The sequence below is a fragment of the Aphis gossypii genome, chromosome 3 (assembly GCF_020184175.1).
Source record: "Aphis gossypii isolate Hap1 chromosome 3, ASM2018417v2, whole genome shotgun sequence".
Lineage (NCBI taxonomy): Eukaryota > Metazoa > Arthropoda > Insecta > Hemiptera > Aphididae > Aphis > Aphis gossypii.
In genome coordinates, this window is record NC_065532.1 from 6,099,025 (window position 1) to 6,121,581 (window position 22,557).

General features: G+C 26.4%; 2 protein-coding genes across 4 annotated transcripts; one reads left to right on the forward strand and one right to left on the reverse strand.

Moving 5' to 3' along the window:
- Nucleotides 1-771: 771 nt before the first annotated feature.
- On the reverse strand, nucleotides 772-17,098 carry LOC114123733 (protein spinster). 3 transcript variants are annotated; one of them, XM_027986800.2, is made up of 9 exons: nucleotides 16,695-17,098; nucleotides 6,904-7,100; nucleotides 6,691-6,842; nucleotides 6,406-6,609; nucleotides 6,207-6,341; nucleotides 5,840-6,101; nucleotides 5,109-5,207; nucleotides 4,534-4,780; nucleotides 772-1,458 (listed from the first exon to the last, which is right to left on the reverse strand). In XM_027986800.2, exons 1-9 carry the CDS (start codon nucleotides 16,912-16,914, stop codon nucleotides 1,370-1,372), a joined length of 1,605 nt encoding a protein of 534 aa, XP_027842601.2. In that variant the 5' UTR covers nucleotides 16,915-17,098; the 3' UTR covers nucleotides 772-1,369. The 3 variants fall into 3 exon arrangements, with proteins under 3 accessions (XP_027842601.2, XP_027842602.2, XP_050058624.1); XM_027986801.2 differs by having other exon boundaries at nucleotides 772-1,455; nucleotides 16,695-17,097; XM_050202667.1 differs by lacking the exon at nucleotides 772-1,458 and adding an exon at nucleotides 3,887-4,037.
- Nucleotides 17,099-17,251: 153 nt separating this feature from the next.
- On the forward strand, nucleotides 17,252-22,112 carry LOC114123734 (uncharacterized). Its single transcript, XM_027986802.2, has 5 exons — nucleotides 17,252-17,682; nucleotides 17,754-18,121; nucleotides 18,933-19,149; nucleotides 19,226-19,699; nucleotides 21,669-22,112. The coding sequence occupies exons 2-5, from the start codon at nucleotides 17,975-17,977 to the stop codon at nucleotides 21,767-21,769; spliced, it is 939 nt and encodes a 312-aa protein (XP_027842603.1). The 5' UTR covers nucleotides 17,252-17,682; nucleotides 17,754-17,974; the 3' UTR covers nucleotides 21,770-22,112.
- The last annotated feature ends 445 nt before the right edge of the window (nucleotides 22,113-22,557 follow it).

Sequence of the window (22,557 nt, forward strand, 5' to 3'; positions counted from 1 at the left end):
TCAAGCTGAAACTATATAATTGAGGCTCTAAAAAAATGCATATGGCTAACATTAATGTTGGCATGAGATTTTGATACAATTTTAATTTTTCTGATGTGTTGAAACATAGTTCCGCGAATGAAAAATAATTCAACAATGTGTTTCAACTGTTTCAAGTTTTACGAAGAATATATTTATTTTAGATTTTTTGATCTAAGTATTCAACGGTTTCATTTTTTAAGTGCATTTTTCGTTGTTTTTAAAACTCTGATTATATTGAATGTATATAAACCGTATCTACATAATATCTACAGTTACTAGGTACTAACAGGAATACATACTAGCGGGTGATCATAAATTTTAAATACCTATACAAATAATTAATGGAGCGATAAAAATATACAATATTATTCAATATTATATTTGATTATTATAAATATTATTTACCAGCTAAAAATAAATTTCTAATTTTACCATTCTAAAACTATATAGTTTAAACATACTGTGAGAAATATGTTTTCATGATCTATTAGATTCGATGTTTTAAGAAATCAAAACCAGATAAATAATATAATTGCATGCTTGTGTATATAGTATATAGTTGAAGATTAAAGTAACCTGGTCACCCTCTATGAGCACGTATTAATAATTATAATATATAATTCAAATCAATTCTCTTATTTGTTGCTTCATGTATAAAGAAATTCTATATAATCCAATTCAATTTCATATTTTTATAATAACATAAAATGTGAATGATTAGTAAAAATTATTAAAAGGTAGGTACCTATATATATAAAGTCCATATTCCACAGACATTTTATTTATTTAAATATTTATACATATTCATACATATATATAAGTATATAAAAACATCATTTCTGTACAAACTTATAAAAAAATGTTCTTACAACTATTCCACAATATAAATTAGGTAGGTACATTACAAATATTAATACTTAATACTCAGATAAATTTATCAGTGTGCGAATACAAAATTATGGCAATAAATACAAAAAAACATCAACATCATTACTATAATAACAGATTAACAAGGGCAGTTTTTTCAGATAAATATTTCATAAAAGTAAGTTAATCATCTTACGTTCTATACATTATTAAAATTTGTATTAAATAAATAAATAATTTATAATATTATTATGATTATTATGATTTTGCGTTAGATTACGATATTTAAAGTATCACAGATAGATATAATGTGAACATCATTATTAGGTAGGTATGTAAGACGAACGCGTCAAATGACAGTGTAATACAGTGAAACATACAATTGCAATATTTTAACATAACAACAATTCAAGCGTTTCACAAGTGAAATTTACACAAAATCAAATTTATTGTCATTTTATTTTTTTATTTTTCATTGATTTTAGGCTACAAAACGGGGATTGGAATGACCGTGCAAACGTGTTTCGTCCACGGGATACCTGTTTTGAACAGTATCTGGTCCATTATCTGCTGAAATTAATTCATGTTGTTTAAAAGAAACAAAATGACAATGATGTCGTAAGAAAAAAAAATATGTGCCGAAAACAGAGAAAACCCAACAAAGCGTATTTTGAACAACCATGTAGTTAAGCGAAGATAATATTATATAAGATCACACGTCCATACCACACAAATAATAGCAATCACCAATATAACGTTAATGTTAGACTTAATAATATTAAACTACTATTTATTTGTATTTACAAGATTGTACATATATAATATAGCATAATGATGTATTTATGATAACGAAAACAATAATATATATTATTATACATATAGGTATTTTCAATAACTAATTAAATACAATAGGTTAATAATTTACCGTTTTATACGTCATATAAACGTGTCATTTTTTATTTTAATCATTGAAATCTTTAGATTAGATTTAAAATAAGTATATTGTAAGTGTTTCATGCATAGATATAGTTAAAAACGTACGCAGAAGCGTTCGTATAGTGCAACGATACATAGATAATTTGGGATAAAAATACGAGACACTCATTATCACAGGCACAAAAAGATTTATGTCCATAACACAGTATTAAACGGTATTGTTGTTAAATTACACGTAGTTGGCAGTAGAAGAGATCAGTGTCGCCGAACACGTACTTTTATGGGGCGGTTCACCCCTCTATTTAAGTAGGGGGTAAGTGTCGGATGGTTGGGTCTTGGACGGGAGTAAAAATCTAGTTGTTTGTAAATCTTAAGAATATACTAATTACCCGACAGTCAATCTGTAGACTGCAGTAACTAGTAAGATACTATTATACGATACATGTAACAGTTAAATTTATAATATACCTAGTTATGTGGCTGGTCATTATTTTGCTTTAACTTAGTGGGTGGTGTGGTGGTAACCAATTTTTATACTTTGCCCCACCCAATGAAATGCAAGTCAGCGCCATTGGAAGAGATGAGTTGCATGACTAACTGTGGTGTGACAAATTTAAAATTTTTCTGAGACAAGTAATCTACCCGCTTTAAATCCAATAGAGGCATTTACTGATTTACTGCTATATCTTAACAACCTCATGGTAATAAATACTAAATTATTACCCATTTTCAATTGCCCGTCCACCTATTCATGGATGCACCCGAGTTCCGCCCCGAGAATTTTTTTTTATATCTTTTCCGTCTCAGTTAAAAAAAAGTATAATTAAAATAATAATAAATATTTTTGTTATAAAATGTATAAAAAAATATAGGTATTAGTAAATCTTGATAATTTAATCGTAATTATCATAATATTATATATAATAATACGAAATTCAAAATTCAATAAGTATTAAATAGTTTAAGTAAAACTGGCATATTAATAGTAAAATTAAAATAAAATAAATTCTGATATTGTTAAATTCAATTATTTAGTGCTATAACTGAAATAAATATTATCTTTATTTTCTAAACATTATATTATTATTAAAGCCGATCGTCGAAGTTATTAAATTGTACAATTTATATACCTACCGATCGTATAATATAAAAATATTTGGAACAAGACGGAAGTATTATATCCAATAAAAAAAACCGGGACGGAACAAGTACATCTTTAAATTGAATTTTTATACATGGGTTGGAACTCAGATGTAGCCCTATTCACAAACTCTCGATTACCGCTTTTTGACATAGCCCTGTGTATAAAAATCGTAAAAACAAGATCACAGTTCAGAGTATATGTAAATAGCTGATACATTATTAATATCAATATAATCATAGTAAATAAATCATGCCAATGTATAGTAATAACAAAGTTAAAAAATACAATCATCTTACGAACAATAATATATTATATCGTCTATAATCTATAAGCATAAAATTTAAGGGGTAAGCGAGTTAAATGTCTTACCATTTTTTGTACATAAGTTAAATGTGGATAGACATAAGGTATTTAAAAAAGCAATAATTCATATATTGATTGTAAAATTGTAAAAAAAAAAAAAAGAACAGATAAAGAAAAAATGTAATTTCTCATTTATAATTTTAGCATGTACGAGATATTTTAGTATTATTGGCATGATTTAGATTTAACTAACCATTAATAACATACATCTTTAGTACTGAAACAAATTTTGGTTGATTATCATTTTTTTTTAAATATAGAGTATACTACATTTTATTTTTTAAATACACCGCGCATGGGTGTACTCAAAGATATTAATAAAATATGCATATATACAATGACTCATTCCAAAAAATGACTGACCAATAAAAAATATTAATAAATGCAATGAAACATTCAGGAGTCATTGAGTCTTATACTCTTATTATAGAACTGTATACAAAATGCAGGAATTATTTACAAAAATAAATGAAATATAATATTATTTGTAAGTCTTATTTCATAAAATCACAAACAGAGAATATTCTGATACAACAGATCAATGATAAAGGACAATTTTATTTGTAATTAAATTTTTTACTTTATTATTAGAAAACTGAGTCACAGTTATTTTATATATTCAGTCAAATGAACAAAAAGTTCAATATGTTCCTATTGGTTATTTCAATATGTCTTATAAAAATCCTTCATGTCAGTTTGATATTACCTAATTTTTATTGAATGATAAAAATGTATTAGTAATTATAATTATTAGAACAATATCAAATTATATCACAATAATACATTATATATTACAAAAACATAAATACCAAAGCCACATATTATTGTATTATATTAGACAAAAGTATACATACAAATATTATCAAGCTCATGGTGTTGAGTTTTATAGAAAAAACACAAGGATAGGAAAAAGACGTGAGCAAGCATTAATGCAAACCAAAAATAAAAATAAAATAATAATAATGCACAAAATTAACCAACATCCATAAAAGTTTGATTAAAAATAAATAAATTATAAGAACAAGAACACAATAATTGTAGCCATTGTAAAAATGTTAAAAATAATTGTGTCATGAATGTTTTTAGACTAGTGATTAGGCTAAATTAGCCACTTTTACTTATAAATAATTGAGACTTCAAATACATATATAATATATATATATATATATACTAATTTACTATAGGAGTGTAGCTTGGCCAACCTGGAGTCTCTGTTTCAGCTAATTCTTTGTCCTTGACAATATAGGAAGCAGTAAAGAAGAAAAACATAGCTCCTAATACTTCAACAAAACTTGTAATGAACAATGCATATTGAAGACTATGGAAGTTGTTAATGTTATCTTGCTTGTCACCACTGGAAGCTTGTAAATTATTACTGGCTAATGACATAGAAGCCAAAAGTAGTGGTATGGTCCCTTTTGCAAAGAGTTTCTTTAAAATTTCTGAAATCTGACAATCAAAAATAATTTATTAAACATAGCATGGCTAAGTAGGCACAATAAGTTAAGCAATTTTGAGGGGACTTTACAGCACTTAAAATTCTTTAAACATCTAAAAAATGTTTATCTGTATATTGGTATATAATTTCTTAAGGGGCTTAGTCCTGTTCTTCTAGCTTTTAATTAATGTAAAGAGTCAGTTCAATAACAAGACAACATCTGTTGATTAGGTTAGGTTCTCTGTTATTTTATAAAACAGAGTTTTGGCTTAATATTAAACTGATATCTAATTTGCACCTATATAGTTTAGATAAGCTAAAATGATTAATAAATTTTACCACTCCAATAAGATATGGGCTACCAGCATCTCCAAATGCATGTGAAAACAAAATTTGAAAAGCTTCAGCTGTTGATCGTCTAGTAGGACTGACAACGTACTAAAATTAAAAACAAAAAAATTGTTACAAAATCACAAGTTCAAACTTTAAATTATTCATACAAGTACATAGTAGATTATCAATAATTTTTATTGAATATTTAAATACTCGTTATTTGTTTTCAATAACTCTATATTTGTTTTATTTTCTACTTCGGCTTTGATTTAGGAGTTATCGAGTTTCTATTGTTACTATAATATGGATTATAGATGATAACTCTTTTAAATGCCACTATATAAATGATAAATTGCTTTAGTTTTTTTTTTTAATTTAAAATATTAACAAGGTATTACACTAATGCATATATGACAATCGCAACTCCTAACATATAACTAATAATTTAAAAATAAATACGTTTAAGTTAAGTTTTGACTTGCTAATTTAGTAGTGCATCTGTAATTAATGCCAAGAGTGACTTATTAGACTGCAATATATAATTTTAAAATTATATAGTTTTAAATAATATATGTCTTTTTGGCTTGGATATTAAATAAATAATTATACATGTGTTTAATGTATAAGCACTTTTTTTTTATACAAATATACACTAAATTAATAGAAGTGAACTGTTGGACTTTCACTTGTTCCCACCCCTAAACAATAATTTCGTTCGGTTATTTGATAACACTTACTAAAAGTATGTCAGCTACGATTGACCAATTAAGATTCAGTGATACTTGACCAAAGAATATCAGAACTAGAACGAGATAATTGTACTTGTCTGCAAGAGCTAATCCCAGAAACAGTAATGGAGCCGATATCAGAAGACCACCAGCGCAGATCAATGGGTCTGCTTTGGGATAGTGCACTTTTAGCCGTTGAGCCAAGTATGAGCCTAAAGGCACGCCAATAAGACCAGCCGCCATAGCTATTATTCCAAAGTTCAGCGATACACTAAAAATACATATGACAAAAAAATGTAGTTATTATTTTATAAAATAAAGTTGGAGTACTTTAATATACGTCAATAAAATGTTTATCATAACTCAATAATTTTACCTGTTTATTGTAACATCTTCGTAACCTTCTTGCATCTTTAGTCCCGACCACATGATTTGGGGACCCCACCAGGCCAAAGAACCAGTGACAAAAGCCACACAAGTAAATCCGGCGGTGGATAACATAAAACTCCGACTGATAAAATAATCAAGGATATAGATACACAAATATAAATAATTTAGTGCATGACAACACCTACTTCCGGCATAATAATTGTATGTCCTCAGTCCAAGACGTGGTGGTTAAGTGAGAATACCCTTCGCTCTGACCTCGTTCGGGCTCTTCCATAACGAACATAATCAAGAGGACGGCCAACATGCCGAGCACTGGCGTGACGCGCAATCCCCAGTGCCAAGAACCGAGGATCCTAGCAGTTTCCGAGCCAATAATATAGCCCAAACCGCTAAAATGAAAAATAAATAAATAAAAATCACAAAATAATTTTTATTCGACCAGAAATTTATTGTGCGGACAGTTAGTATACCTTCCCACGGGTATGGCAAAATAAAATAAAGCCAACATTTTCGACCTCACATCTTTAACGAACATATCGCTTATAATTGTAGGCGCAATAGTCGAATAACTAGCTTCACCGACACCCACCAAACTCCGGAAGAACAAAAATAAATAGTATTCCTGAGAACAAATTTTACTATAAGAATAATTTAAAAAAAAATGTTAATCCAATACAACTTACGTTCATATAAGAACCGACAAATGTAGTTAATGACCACAGAAATACGCCAAAAGCCATTATATATTTTCGGTTGTATCTATCTCCTAGATATCCAAAAACCGGAGCGCATATCATGTAACTAATGACGAATGCGGTTTGTAACAAGCCACCTTTGTCATCTCCGATTTTAAATTGGTGTTGAATATCGGCTAGTATACCTATAAATATAGTTATAACAGTTGTATAATAAATATATATATATTATATTATATATATATGTGTGTGTGTGTGTGTGTGTGTGTTAAGATATTATAATGTTATCCATTTAAAGTTATTGGATTAAATAGGTAAATAATATGCATTGCGACAATATGATTCGATTTTCCTCATAAAATTTAGTTATGTTGTGTAATGTGTTACATGAGTTACAGTAAAAATACAATAATTATTAATATACTTTAAAAAATAAAAACATTTATACATTTTAGCTAAAAACTTGTATGGTGCTTAGAATACAAATTCTTTAGAACATTCAATACTTAAAATGTAGGAATGTAAATTGGGATTCGTGATATATGGGTGATATAGATTTGTTGATATACATAAACGCGTAATTAATAACCAATTATGTGACTAACGATCAGCATAGAGTAATTAAATAATCATTATACCTAATTTTATAACTAATATAACTTATAAGCATGTATAATATGCCCTACGTCCATAAACGCCAGACAATCGTAGTATAAATTATTTCGATATGGTATTTTAAATTATTGTATAATGGGTGGGCCCTTTGGAAAGGATGCGACGAACAATTAAACAATAAGACCAAGACACAAGGAGACACGATATAGTTCCATGACCCGAAGTATAGTTTGTATAGGCATAATATTTTACAGCATTCATGGTTAATAAAAAACATTATACGGTTACAATATAGAAGGGCGATCAGAAATATTCAAGAGAGTGAGAGATAAAATATACATTATACGTATAAACTATAAACTATATACAAAGCTACTGTTTTCTTAGAATGTTTGAAACTAGGGATCACTCCATATTATCTTCCTGCCCATATTGTACACTAGTCGCATATGGCAGTGGCGTTGTCTTATTTATTATCGTCGTATGTATAGCACGCACGGAGCGTGTATAAAGTCGGACACTTCCGGGGATTCTCCAGCATTTATTAGACGCCGCGCGTACAATAACATTTTCCTCGCGTTGCACCATCGCGAAGAACAGATGGCCTTGTCAGGCATAGTGATTTACGATACATTATTAAATAAGTTATTAGTTTATAACATTAACAATGAAAAAACTCGTATAATAAGCTTAATGTATTTTTTTAGATGGATGAAGCCTAAACAAATACGAATTGTTGCGGCCCGGTCATCATAATAATGAGCATATAATAAAGACAACTATTATTAAAATATTTTATAAAATATGTTATTATAACTCGAGTAAAATGTAATGTGTACGACAGGGTATTTATCTCGCCATGAAATATTTTTTTATAATATATATTTATTTACGGAATATTATTAATTACTGTATAGAACTCTATTTTAATGAGGATGGCATCATAGACACCAATGACTTTTTACCTTCATTCACTTCCCTTCATCGTTATGTTTACAAAAATATGATATTGATCTACATCACATTGTATAATTTTTTTATTTATTAATTAATGGATATGATAAAATTAAAGAAATTAAGGACTGTAAATGTTATGATGAAAAAAGAGAAGAACATTTAGAATGAAACTAATAAAAATTATTTTTGTATTATTTTATATTTTAAACTATAGATGATTCAGCACGGCGTTATCAGAGGTACCTAAATTAAACACTCGTGAGTTTACCCTTTTTAAAACTCTGTAAATTCTAAGCGGCACAAACTTTTAATACAGTTTATGGGTTGTTTTAATCAAATATAAAATACAAGTCTAAATTATATATGATTATCACTGTTTTATTTTCGATAATCAGTGGCAACAATAAAAAATAAAAAAATATATAAGTATCGTGAGTCAGTTAATTTTAATATGTATGTTAAAAAGTAAAAGTATAAGTCATACTAAGTAGTTTATGGGGCATTGCCACAATACAATATATTATCTTGATGAATCTTTTATAAAATTTCATTGAAAGCTATAGATTTGTAAGGGTCATTCGTTTTATTCTTTTGATTTTATATATTATGGTACATAGATATAGTTAATAAATAGCTATAATTAATAACTTATGCTACTCGGCATTGCCTGCGACAAATTAAATAACGACAGTCTATTTACTTTGTCGTTAACTCCGTTAAACGAAAGCTACGGATATTTTTAATAACCACCTCGGCGGTTTTGACCACATATAAATTACAATCCTAAAATTATATCCAATTATATAAATTATAATAAATATTTTATATTCGGTAACTAATAGCAACCCTTTATACAAACAAAAATATACTCATTTTAAAAAGTAACTCAAAGAGGATATTGTTGGCTTATGAATAATGAGGTTATAATAGGTTATAAATATAAACTAATAAAATAAAAGTTATAGTAGGTAACACAAAAAAATGTACACGGTCAAAGCCGGGTTATTCAAGATTTTCGAGAATCAAAACCTAGGTTAGGATTATGTATTAATTGATTATATTAATCTACCGTATTATGTAAAACTTAGTATTCCTTTGATACTTTATTAGAGTTAAATCATACATTTACGTACAAACAGCACTAGGTCCGCGATCTACCGCAGGTAGATTGCCTACCTGATAATATACTGCTGCGAATCAGAATTTTTATTCCGGGCAACAGAAAACTTAAGATAAATCTAGAACATCATCCATCGAATATTAAAATCCGTATTGAACAAAGTCTGAGTCATATAGAATTGGCATTTTTAACGGGCAACGAAGTGCAAAACGAAGTCTGCCGGGTCAGCTATTATTAATAGGCCGCCTATTATTATTATTAATATAATATAAAAAAAATCTCGGTTTTCACCTGAGGTGACTTTTGCGCGGGCAACGCCGGGTGGGACAGCTAGTTATTCATAAGCCAACAATATCCTCTTTGAGTTACTTTTTAAAATGCAAAATTTAATAATTTGGCTTTGAGTTAACACATTCTAGTGAAAAAGTTATCTAAGTACTAAATTTCAGAATCATAGGTAGAGTGTGACAGACTTGGCATTGGATCGCTTATACACACACAAACATTGCCTTTTATTAATATAAATACATATAAACCACATAATTATCGCTGTACAATAAAAACTACTTATATAATAATATGATACCATTATATTCAAATTGGATATGCAAATACTAATGGTTTTTCATTAGAGATTACTTAATCATTGTAGATTATTGTAATAACAACATCGAACGATTAATGATTGCTGAACTTATAAAATAAAAATAATGATATTTACGCAAACTACATCGTATTGTCGTTATGTTATAAGCGGTATCGCCGGTATAGACTATAATTATACATTAGCTATCTATACTTAATAATAATAATTAATAAATAACGTATATTATTTAACTTTTACTAATAATAGAATAAATAAAAAGCAATATTTGTACATGAAATGTCAATTCAACAAGGCATATTATACAAAAGAAAGAAATATTATATAACAAGCATCAACTCAGACATGTCGACTTGAATAGGTGTTCAATGTTACGATTATTTTAAAAAAGAACATTGTACTCGTTCCAACAATACTAATGAACTTTGGCATCTATACACGTATATAAAAATACATTCGAGGTGTTCTCTTTTATGGTTTTATATGATTTAACAGTTATTGAAAAAAAGTAAAAAATTAAAAATTAAGTTTAATTTTTATACTTCTTAAAATCTTTAATTTTCATTTGATAAATTAAAACTGTATAATTTTAATATGATATTAAATTTTCATAATAATTAGTAGATATACATAAATATATTATCTTAAGTATAAGATAAATATGAATATAACAATATAATTACATACACTTTAACCTAACCGAAAGCTGCAGTCAAGTTTACATTCATTGCAACTGAAACGTCTGAAACAATACTTAATCCTTCGGATTATTAACTCATCCTATTATTTTAATCAATAATCTAACTTTTCTGTAACGTACAGTACAGTTTTTTATTAATTTAAAAAACAAGTTCTCTAAATAAGACACATTTATAAATAAAATATAATATATATAATATTTTCATTTCATCGTAAATAATATATTCGCGGTACTCGTCATAATAAGATGCGGCTAGCGTAATTTTACCTATAAAATCAAAATTCACTTATTTTCATTATGAATTTCAATTTTTTCTTTACATTTATAAAAATTTATCAAATTATAAAAAAATGTATTTATAAACATTTTGACTCTTGATATCATTGTACTTAGTCTTGTAACATTTAACCATTTTATGTTGGCTACCCCTATAATATTATATTTAAATTTACAATTATTTTTTTTCACACATTCTTTCAAGTAACTAAAATAAATTAAGGCATACATTTCGTACCACAATAACAAATAAAATATACAAATGCAAAAAAAAAAATATATTATATTATACAACAGATTTGAGTTTTATAGTTTTTATCGTGAAAATAAAATAATTTGACAGTTTGACTATTGTAGTATTATTTACCTATATCTATAGACTTAAATATTTCAAGTTTTGATAAATATTAGATCTATAATGATTTATTATTAGTCATTACTTTATATTTATATTTTATACCTATCAAATAATACTTATAATTTATAGTTAAGTATGACGTCCCAATAGTATGTTGGCATGACAACGAAATATTGGACACACTTATAAATAGATGTACATTTGGTTTTACATAAGGTATTGAATATTTAGAAATCGATTTTTCAAACACAATTTTAATTTAATGGTATGAAAAAGTATACTTATTTATTATCATATAGTTAAGACTCTGAAATCACTTAGAAAAACAGTTATTAAATTTGAAATAAAAATTTAATGTATTTATTGTATTACTACTTATGGATAATTAAGTAATAAACTATTAATATAATAATATATAAGTGAGTATATAATGTATAATATTTTAAACAAAATCAATGAATTTGTTTTAAATAATATCTGAAATAAAAAGGATTACACTACAACAGTCATAAAATAAGTTAAGTTAAATATACCCTATAATTACAATTTATTATAGGCATATAATTTCCTATAAAAGTTATACTGTTACCTTATTATAATTGGTTAAATTTAAGGTTAATAATTAACTTATTTCTGGAATTTTAAGAATGAAAATAGGGCATTCTTAAGACTGCAGTTAGACAGTTTAGTATCATATCATTATTTTTTTTCTTTAAATGAATGCCAATGATAAGTAAATATTTGAAGAATAGTTAATGATAATTTATCGGTAAATGGAACGATTCAAAACAACCATTTTTACATTCAATAACACATTTTCAAAATTACACTTTCAATTATAATAGGTATATCCAGACATTTGTGAGAAATTTCATATATTATAAATATTATTATTTTTATAATTATATTTTATTTTGAAATTAATTTTGACAATTAATAATAGTATTTAATACCTTTGACATAATTATATGTTAAAATTAATAAATGAAGACGCATTTTCAAATTTCTATTGAAAATCATGATAATAAACACAATTTGTTGTATAAGCAATAAATGAATGCATAGAATTATTAGAAACTAATACATTTTAATAAAATAGTTTTTTTTTAATTCTCTATTATAACCTCTTTACACTTGATAATTCATATCCTAATATTTTATATAAACATTGAACAACTGTTACAAAAATGTAGAAAACTATTTTTTTAATTACGTCATAAAATTTATAATGTAAAATAAAATTGTCATACCTATTTGTATTAGAAAGCAGTACTCTGCTATTGGTGTACTCGTGTGTACTTCGCGATAAGATAGGTCACGATGTCAAAAAGGGTGGTCAAGTGGGTAACGCTCTGATGTACAGTATAGGTATTGACTGGACTTGGGGCATAGAGTATAATGGATGTGTTAAATTTGAATGCAATGATAGGTTTCATTGTATACGAAAAACAATTTTGAAAATCTAAAATTATTTGATAGTAAATTATAATAATACGTATGAATTTTTGGTTTGATGAAAATTTAAACTTTTTTTAATTGGACAACACTCAACTTCAATTCTAAGCTATACCTATACGCATATTTCTTTAATAATAAAATATGTTTTTTAACTACAAACTTACCTATAAAGAAAATATCAAAAACGAATATTTCAAAAAAGGTACATATAAATAGTCTAAAATATAATCGAGATATTTTGAAAATTTAATTACGTTAAGAAAATGTAAATCTAAATTTTCAAGTACTTATACTTACACTTTTTGAATAATAACAAATATATTTTAAAATCGTTATCATCAGACGATTTCATATAAATTTAAAATTTAAACGCTCATAACATTTTTCCCTATAATGTTGGTCAAGTTTTCTCCATATTTATTTGAAGGAAAACTAATGGGAAGCTTTGTGTTGAATTTTTTTACCTTAGATATAAATATCAAAAACTTTATAAATTTTCAACAACAAAATTAACTTGAAATGCTTTTAAAAAATATATTTGTGACAAATGATTTTTTTTTAACTACAAAAAAAAACAAACAAATTTCAACCATTTTAGAGCACCCAATATTTTTTTATCGACATTTCAAAAAAAAAAATAGGTACCTACTTAGAAAAATCTTAGTTTAAAATTTTAGTAATCTATTAATTTCCAAAAGAAGACATAATATTTTAAAAATTTAACTGTACATAGAAATCTAACTTGGTTAGGTTATATACCTTACCAATAAACAGAGTTTCGTTTTTGAGTTACAACTTAATAAAAAATGGATTAATTTCTGTTCTATCGTCACTTTTTTATGGGTTTCCCTGATTTTTTTTTTTAAAACTTCTGAAAACATTTTACTTTTGTTCTCTATAATGCATCAGGGATATTCACTTTGCTATCGGAAACCACCCCTGAAATTTATTTCGAATAGTTAGGTACACACACACACACACAAAAACATTTTAAATTAATACATTCATCGGAGTAATGATCGGAGTAACAATGTTTAGGATCTAAAAACATCATAAAAACAAATGGGTTCTGCTTAACCATAAATTTGATAATTTTACTTAGAAGAAAAAGGATAAAAATTCCGGTACTTTTTAAAAGAAACAGGAAAAACAATTACAGAGCAATAGGAATATTTTTAGATGACACTAGTTTTTGAAAAAATCAATTATGTTTATTTTCTATTATTAATGAGTGTAATTTCGTAACTATGATACACCAAGTGTTCAAAAAAAAAAAAAAAAAAATAATAATAATACAAAATCACACGAAATTCAATTAAAGTGTAAGTAAACTGTTATAAATAATAATGAATACAACATGCATAAATTTAAACTTCAACTCATTCTCAATAAGTTGAATACCAATTACTGCAACTACTGAATATGCGCAACAACGGTAATTATAGGTATGCAGCACACACGAGTACATGACCAGTCTGGTCAATGGTTACCTAGTTTTATGTTTTATGGCCCCCTCTATCTGTTAAATACGGTGCATAATATTTACATAGTTACATTCGAAAGTATAATCTGTAGGTGAGTTGCATCCAGCAATAGAAGATTCAAAAATAGTCATGGCCTATTTGTGTCTGGATACATATTTTTATAACCTAATTGAGTTCCGAAAATATCGATATAATCGATATTAATACCAAATACCTAGGTATATCAATTAAAAAACACATTGGTGTTTATTTTAATTTGTCATTAAAAGTTTAATAACATCATATTATTAAAATTGTCATATTAATATACAAAATTCACATGTATTACATTGTGTCATGATAATAATAATTATAGTTCATTTCAAAGATAGTATCCCTTGTAAAATATTGAACACTTTTATAGCTCACCTTAAGGTTTCTATTGTCAATATAATTTGTCATTATTAATCGGAAAAATAAATAATATTATCCTTAATAATAGTTGTTGATCGTAATTTACAGTTGAGTTTTTTAAAAAGCGGAAATGTTCAAATAATACAATTGTACTATCATATTATTATTTATAAATATTTTAATTTTTAACACTAACCGTGATTATTTTCAATATCATGGTTACTGTTACTATTACTTAGGTATCCATTGGTCTATAGACTCCTTTGCTATTATCAAATTTAATACTATTATCATAACATGATAACTGAAAAACAGAAACCTAATTTTAATTTGTAATTATTAATACTAGGGCAAACAATTTTAAATTCATTCATAGTAGGAAATGATATTTAAATTTAGTTACACTCATAGTTTTGAATAGTTTTTTAGTTAATAGAGAATGAGTAATGAGAAAATAAATGTCTAAAATATAAAACATAAATTTATAGTTTAAGGTTACTGGATTTAAGGATTTAGTGAATTAAAGATTCTTACTTCTTGTAGTTTAAAATAACTTTAAAAAACATGTAATTGCTTTATTACCAAATATATCCATATGCAATTAAAAAAATTAAGTCTCAAATAAATAAAACATGGAGGAATATTAATATTTTTTCTATGAAAGTTATACATCAATAATTGTCTTGGTTTAAGTAAAATAAGTCAATAACTATACCTAACTTTTTTTATATATATAGTAATCTAATTCAATGGTTTAACAAATAATAATATAAGTATAAGATAAAAATGTATTTTTACAGTAATCCACTTCTTGAAATATCAAATATTAAAGCAGATGATTACAATTATCAAAGTATGAATGTTATTATTTACATTTTAGATACAATAACAGGTATCCGGTATATCTTAGTTTACAACTAAATTGTTCAATAAATTAACTAAGGACTTCTTTAATTTATTTATAATTAGTACAGTAAATAATACAAATTCATCAATTTGTATAAATAATCAATAAATGTTAAATAAATATTTTTAAATCTCTGTTCAAGTACTAGATATAGTGTTGCTAAAAATTGTGAATTCTTTTATATTTATTGATATGAAGTTAATATTATTAATATTAAGTTTGAATTATTGCATAATTATGAGTTGATGGAAAAATAAACCTATAGAAAAACTGTACTTTTAGTAAAATACAGAGATTTTGGGTAATATTCTGATTTTATGGTCTAGTATTAAACAGGTTTTAATGTTTTAAAACATAAAATGTGTAAACAGGGATGTAAAATACATGAAATATTTATGAAAAAAAGTGAGAGGTAATAAAGATGACAGCAATAAAAAAAAGGTTAAAATGTTATTGAATTGTTAAGTTGTTATGTTTTGAAACCCAATTGTACCTAGTGCCGCCACAGGCCACACACATTGTTGTAGAAATAAATATAACTCCATAGCTGTTCAAAATTACGTGTAGCCAAGATAGATACTTATTAGTATATCTATAATTAAAATTATTTTCTTTTTGTAATTTCATTGAAATAAATTATTTATAAATAAGATAAAGTAATAATGATTCTTAAGGAGACTCCTAAGAATCATTGGTGTTTGTCAAAATCGAGTGGCATCCATTAAAAACTGCAGAGCAAGAGGATGGACATGGATATTATTATACCTATACTTCCATACTAACCATTTTTAACGATATTGTTTAATATAAATTAATGATCAATACACAGTTATTGCGGGAAATCCATTTTCAAACTTTCATACCCTACAGGATTACAGGATTGTAGATAAAAAATAATTTTCATTACCTGCGATTGTGTACCGGTCCATGTAGTTGATCAAGTTAACAAAGCATAGTATAACGACTGTAATTTTCTGTCTACCGGTGATCGGCGAACGACCACTTACTGTCTCGTCATTCATCAGATGCTGTTGAGAATGGTTGTTCGGCGCCGAAGATGGTTCAGCGTTCATTATTTGCAATACGGTTTTTACAGTGTTGTTACTGTGAAGCACTTGTGTCGGCATCACATCGACGGAACTACTCCAATCTTACTATGACACTACGGTCGTCGCCGGGCAACAGAACCATAATACCGTACAAAAGTCATCGCAAGGAAAACACGTCCACCACAAACACGAAGTGGATTACGACTGACGTAGACTGGCAGCGATGAGTCGGACACGAATGATGACGGATACGACAACCCATGCCTGTTTGTTGTGAAACGTGCAACGTCACCTGTGACCCGATTGTATTTCCGACAGTCTGACCACCCTTGAAACGACGGTTGTTATTAGTTAACGTTATCATTATCTATGGTGTAGTGTTGGTGAGTGGATTGCCATAATCATTAATCATTGTCCAAATATATATCCATAACGGAAAATATCTGTGCGATAGGTACAATTTATTGATTATGGTTGATACCTCTAATGTATTTACTATATAAAATAGGAACATATTATTCAATAGCAGAAAACGTTTTACAATACAAAAACCACCGTTTGAAGCATTTGAAAGGTTGAAATTCGTAAGCACTTGTTACGATGTATAAATTAACCGCGGCAGAAGACATAAATGTTCTTATTAATTAAAAAATTCGGGATAATAACTTGTGATAACGATCATGATCGTATCCACGGTCTTAGAAGATAATCTTCTAAGACCGTGATCGTATCTAATAAATTGTTAAGATGCCAGTCCTGTTTATCTTAGTTCGTGATTAAAACATATATCTGTATTTGGCGCCTTTTTTGCATTTTTGGTTCCCTCCATAATATATTACATAATATGTAATAATAACAATATTATTGTATTATTTTTGATTTGTTTATCCTAAACCGCTATTCTTTACAACTTTTAGGTGATTCAAATTTTCCATACAAATGCAAGTATAATATACACTGTTTATTTTATCGAATGAAGGATTACGTTCTCTTATGTTACATTCGAAATTTTCAACTGCCTACATACAATATAATTGAGTGAAATAGTGAATCGAAAACGTCGTGATTTTGTGAATGAGCTGGTACCTAAATATCGTCATTACATTTCGCGTGGTTGTATTTTCATACAGTTTTCAAAATGTTCAATGAATCGGAGTTGATAACACATTTCGAAAGTATATACAATTTTGCCGAAGTATTAGCTTTGAAGAATGTGCGTGAAATTCAAATACCAGTATGCAGTTCTCTTACTCAACTCACCTCAACAGATTGCCTTAAATTGATGGTAAGTATTTTAATGAAATTATTTTCTATTTTCACTTGAAATACAGATAAAAACCATTTCATATATTTAAATTCTCCAACTTTTTATTTAAACTAAGCGTCTTAATTTATATCCGCGGTTAAATATTATTTTCTTGTGTTAAATTCAATGGTATAAATGACTTTAATTTTCTTTACTGTACAATTTTTAATGTTTTTATATTTTATTGGCATATTATATACTTCAAGTAATAATATTTCTTGTGCCAAACAATTATTAATGTATTACCTGTAACTTGTGTTTTTACATAGAATTTAGTTATTCAGTTAATTAGTTATGTTGTAAATAGCTAAATTATTACTTGTTTTATTATTTATAAATATGACCTCCAAACAAAGGTATATTTTGATGCTATGATAGCATAACAGCTATACCCACTTATTGTATAATTAGTTTTCACAATATAGAGTGAATTGACCTTTTATCAAATTACAAATATTATCTAGGGAATTTTATACACTTTTATTGGTACATATTTATTTATTAAAAACGAGTTTTTAGCATTTTAATTTATACTACATATAAAAGTAAAATTCCTTAAAAAATATTCTTACTATCAAATTAGAAATAAGGTCAATTCACTTGTACATTAAAGTTAACAACATTTGTAGATGTATGAAGACTTAAAGCTAAATAATATCAATATATACTTCTAAATAATTTAACTCTTAAATAATTGTACTTATTTTAATTGGTTAATCAGCAGTTTATTTATATATAATTAAAATTATTTAAATATAGCATATTCATATCTAATTTTGTATTTTCACAGAAATATGAATTGGATAAATGGTCTAATCTTAAAGAATCACCTATGGAAAAAATGCTTGTATTTTATTTAGTAACAGATTACATATGCTGTGGACTATCTTCTCCAGAATTTCATATTGTATTTCATAAATATCTTAACACAGAACCTTCAAAGATAAAACTTTTAAAGGATTTAGTAAACATTTGGGCTAATTTATTCAAAAATTTTAAAATTCCAAGTATGTTAATTAAATAAAATTGTATAAAACAATTTAACAAACAATATTACAATAATATTTATGTTTTTATTTTTAGATATTGATTTTGTAAAAAATTTAATGGCTGGCTTGGAGCGTATTTTTTTTAAATTTTCAATTTTAGTTCCTGATGATCATATCAAATTTAAATCCAATAAACTTATGGATAAAATAAATTATTACATGAAAGAGCACGAGAAAAATATTTTAGATAATCATACTTTAGGTAATAATAGTATGCAACAACTGCCTACCTATGACAAGAATATAGTTTTGGGCATTGAAAACATAATTCCAAAAATACCAATTAAATCAGAAGTGAATTATTCTATTCAAAATCTTCTTCAACAAAATAAGCGTAAAAAAGAAGTTATGGAAAATAGTTTAGAGCATAATATGACTTTAAATAATCTACCAGAAAAAAATAATATGAATCTTCAAAAGCGTAATTCTGAAACTTTAATTGTGCACCATTTCCCAAAGAAACCAAAATTAATGTCAAGTGATGTGCTAAATAGGAGTACCACAACAGGTATATTTAATTTATAATTAAACTGTATTATACACTTGTTAATAAATAATAATTTTCTATTTTCTTCATGTTAAAAACCAATAAACAAATATATCTAATCAAGAATTTAAAATTTTTAAATATATTTTATAAAAGCTTAACTGTTTATAATTTATGTATAAATCTATCATCCAGGATATTCAAATATCAACACTAATTTTTTTTTTTTTTTATGTAATTTGTATTTTATCCTATTTTATTATGAAAATTATTGATCTTTTAAACAATTTTTTACAAAATTAACTATTTTATATAATATTAATAAATAATATATAACTTTTTTTTCTTATGCAACTACTCAGAAAAATAAGTTTATACACTTTCTAATTAAGGGGATCTTACTCGGTGATCTTCTGTCTTTGTCTAACACACGTGTGATAAAGAATTTTAGATGTGTTTTTTGGAAAATTACCTGATTAATAAAGTGAAGCAATACGAATTCTAAAAACAGATTTTAATTTGTCAACAAATCTACTTAAGATTAATTTTCCCACATTTTTGTTATTATCCTCCCCCCACAATTTTTTAAAAACATTGTATTAAAAGAGTAATTAAAAAATTGTCAAATTTCATATTTGGATAAGTAAAAACTAAAAAATCAAAAAGTATAGAAAATTCAATCTCAAGAAGACTTATTGAAAAATTTAAATCTGTTTAAAATTCTCATTGCTTCACTATATCAATCGGGACATTTTTTGAAAAAACACATCTAAAATACTATATCACATGTGTGTTAGACTAAGATCGAAAATCACAGGGTGGAATTCTCTTTATACAGGGTGATTTTTTTATCGTTGAACACTCATTATTTCCAAAAGTATTCATGTTTTTGAAAATATTTTTTTACGTAGTTTCTAATTGTTAAAAAAAATATATTTTTAAATATTTTTATCCTTATAATTTTTTACGTTTTTTACTTTTTTGAATGACAACATAGATTTTTAATTTCATATTCCAAAGCAGAATATTTTTCTGAGTAATTCGATACATAAAAATTGAATTTAGGGTGATTAGTTTTTGAGTTATACGTATTTAAAGTTTAGCTGCGCGGAGTGGAGTGGTACGGTGTTACCCCTCAAAATGTTTGTCCACTACTCCGCTTATCTAAATTTTGAATAAGAATAACTCATAAACTACTCACCCTAAATTCAATTTTTATGTACCAAAATACTCAAAAAAATATTCTGCTTTGGAATATGAAATTAAAAATCTATGTTGTCATTCAAAAAAGTAATTTGAAACTATGTAAAAAAAAATTTTCAAAAACATGAATACTTTTGGAAATAATGAGTGTTTTACGCTTAATCAATCATCCTGTATACATTACATCAAATTTATACTTAATTTACTTAAATAAAGCTACCTAATTTTATTATAAAAAAAATATATGCACATGTTGTTCTAAAATAATCTATAAAATGTGAAGTATCTAGACAAGCGGTCATCACTAGGATTTTAGAAAGGGTCAAATGTAATTTTTGAAAATTATTTACAGGCCGCATACATTATTAATAATAGTAATTAAAAATATAAAAATTATATATATTGTTAGGAAAGAGTATTGTATACTGAGTGTGCCGAAAGAGTGCAAGTCGGCTATTAAGTTCTGCGCATCCTCCTGTATCTCCCTGCTATCAAAACTAGTTTCCCTATGGCAGAGTGACGTTTGGGGATGCGCAGTAAAACCGAATTTGGTCGCCGCCGACTTGCGCTCTCTCAGCGCACTCAGTATAGTACTGTTAATAGTGCGGGCCGCACTAAATCTGTTAAAGGGCCGCATAGTGGAGACCGCTGATCTAGTCCAAAGGTGAAAATGAGTGAAATGAATGTATACCATTTGGTCTTTTTTTTAATATTAAATTAGTTAAACGTATAAACCAAGAAAGTATTAACCATTGAACATTTTTTTTTTTTTTATATTTATATTTAGAACCTGACAACATTACAACAATACCTCATGAACAAAAGAAACTCAATGCTTTTCAAATAATGATGCTCAATGCTAAAAAACAAAAAACAACATCGAAATAAATTTAAATATTTTACTCTAGTTTTTATACAATTATGATTTTTGTACATTGAAAAGTTTCTTGTTTATATCTTATTGTTACTAAGGTAGTAACTTTTATTAATTTTACTTTACAATTAGATCATTCAATTATTATTAATATGCATTATATATTTGACTAGATATAAAATAAATACATAATGCATAGTTTTTTTTTTCTATTTCAATATGCTTTGTATGTATAATTTTTTTTTTTTTTTTTGATAATTAACTGTATTATTATTATTAAAAACTGTTATTGGTTTAAAAAATGTCTATTTTCATGTAATATTGTAAACTATTAAAATAAAAGATGATAAAATTCAATTCGAAAACTTTAATTTTATTCTATCATACTTAAGATAAATAAGCTAATTAAAAAAGTTACAGTTGAGGCACCTCAAAACTAATCTCTTATCTACTATATTAGTCCTTCATGTCCAATATTTTACTCTGCAGCGTATAGCAGTGGGGTAGATCCAATTTTTTTCTGGGTGGGGGGGTTTATATTATATTTATGATACAAATTACGAGATATTAGTACTTCGTTTTTATTTTGCTCTGACCATTGTATAAAATATTTTAGTTTTAGGGGGGGGTGGAAAACCCTTACACCACCCCTGTAAATACGCCACTGGCGTATAGGCATTAAAACTCATGGCAATTACCAATAAATTTTTAAAAATCAATCCACATATTTTGTAGATGTTATAATTAAGTAAATGTGTGTAAGTTTATGAGGTTGTCAAGTTAGAAAACTATAAAAAAGAAA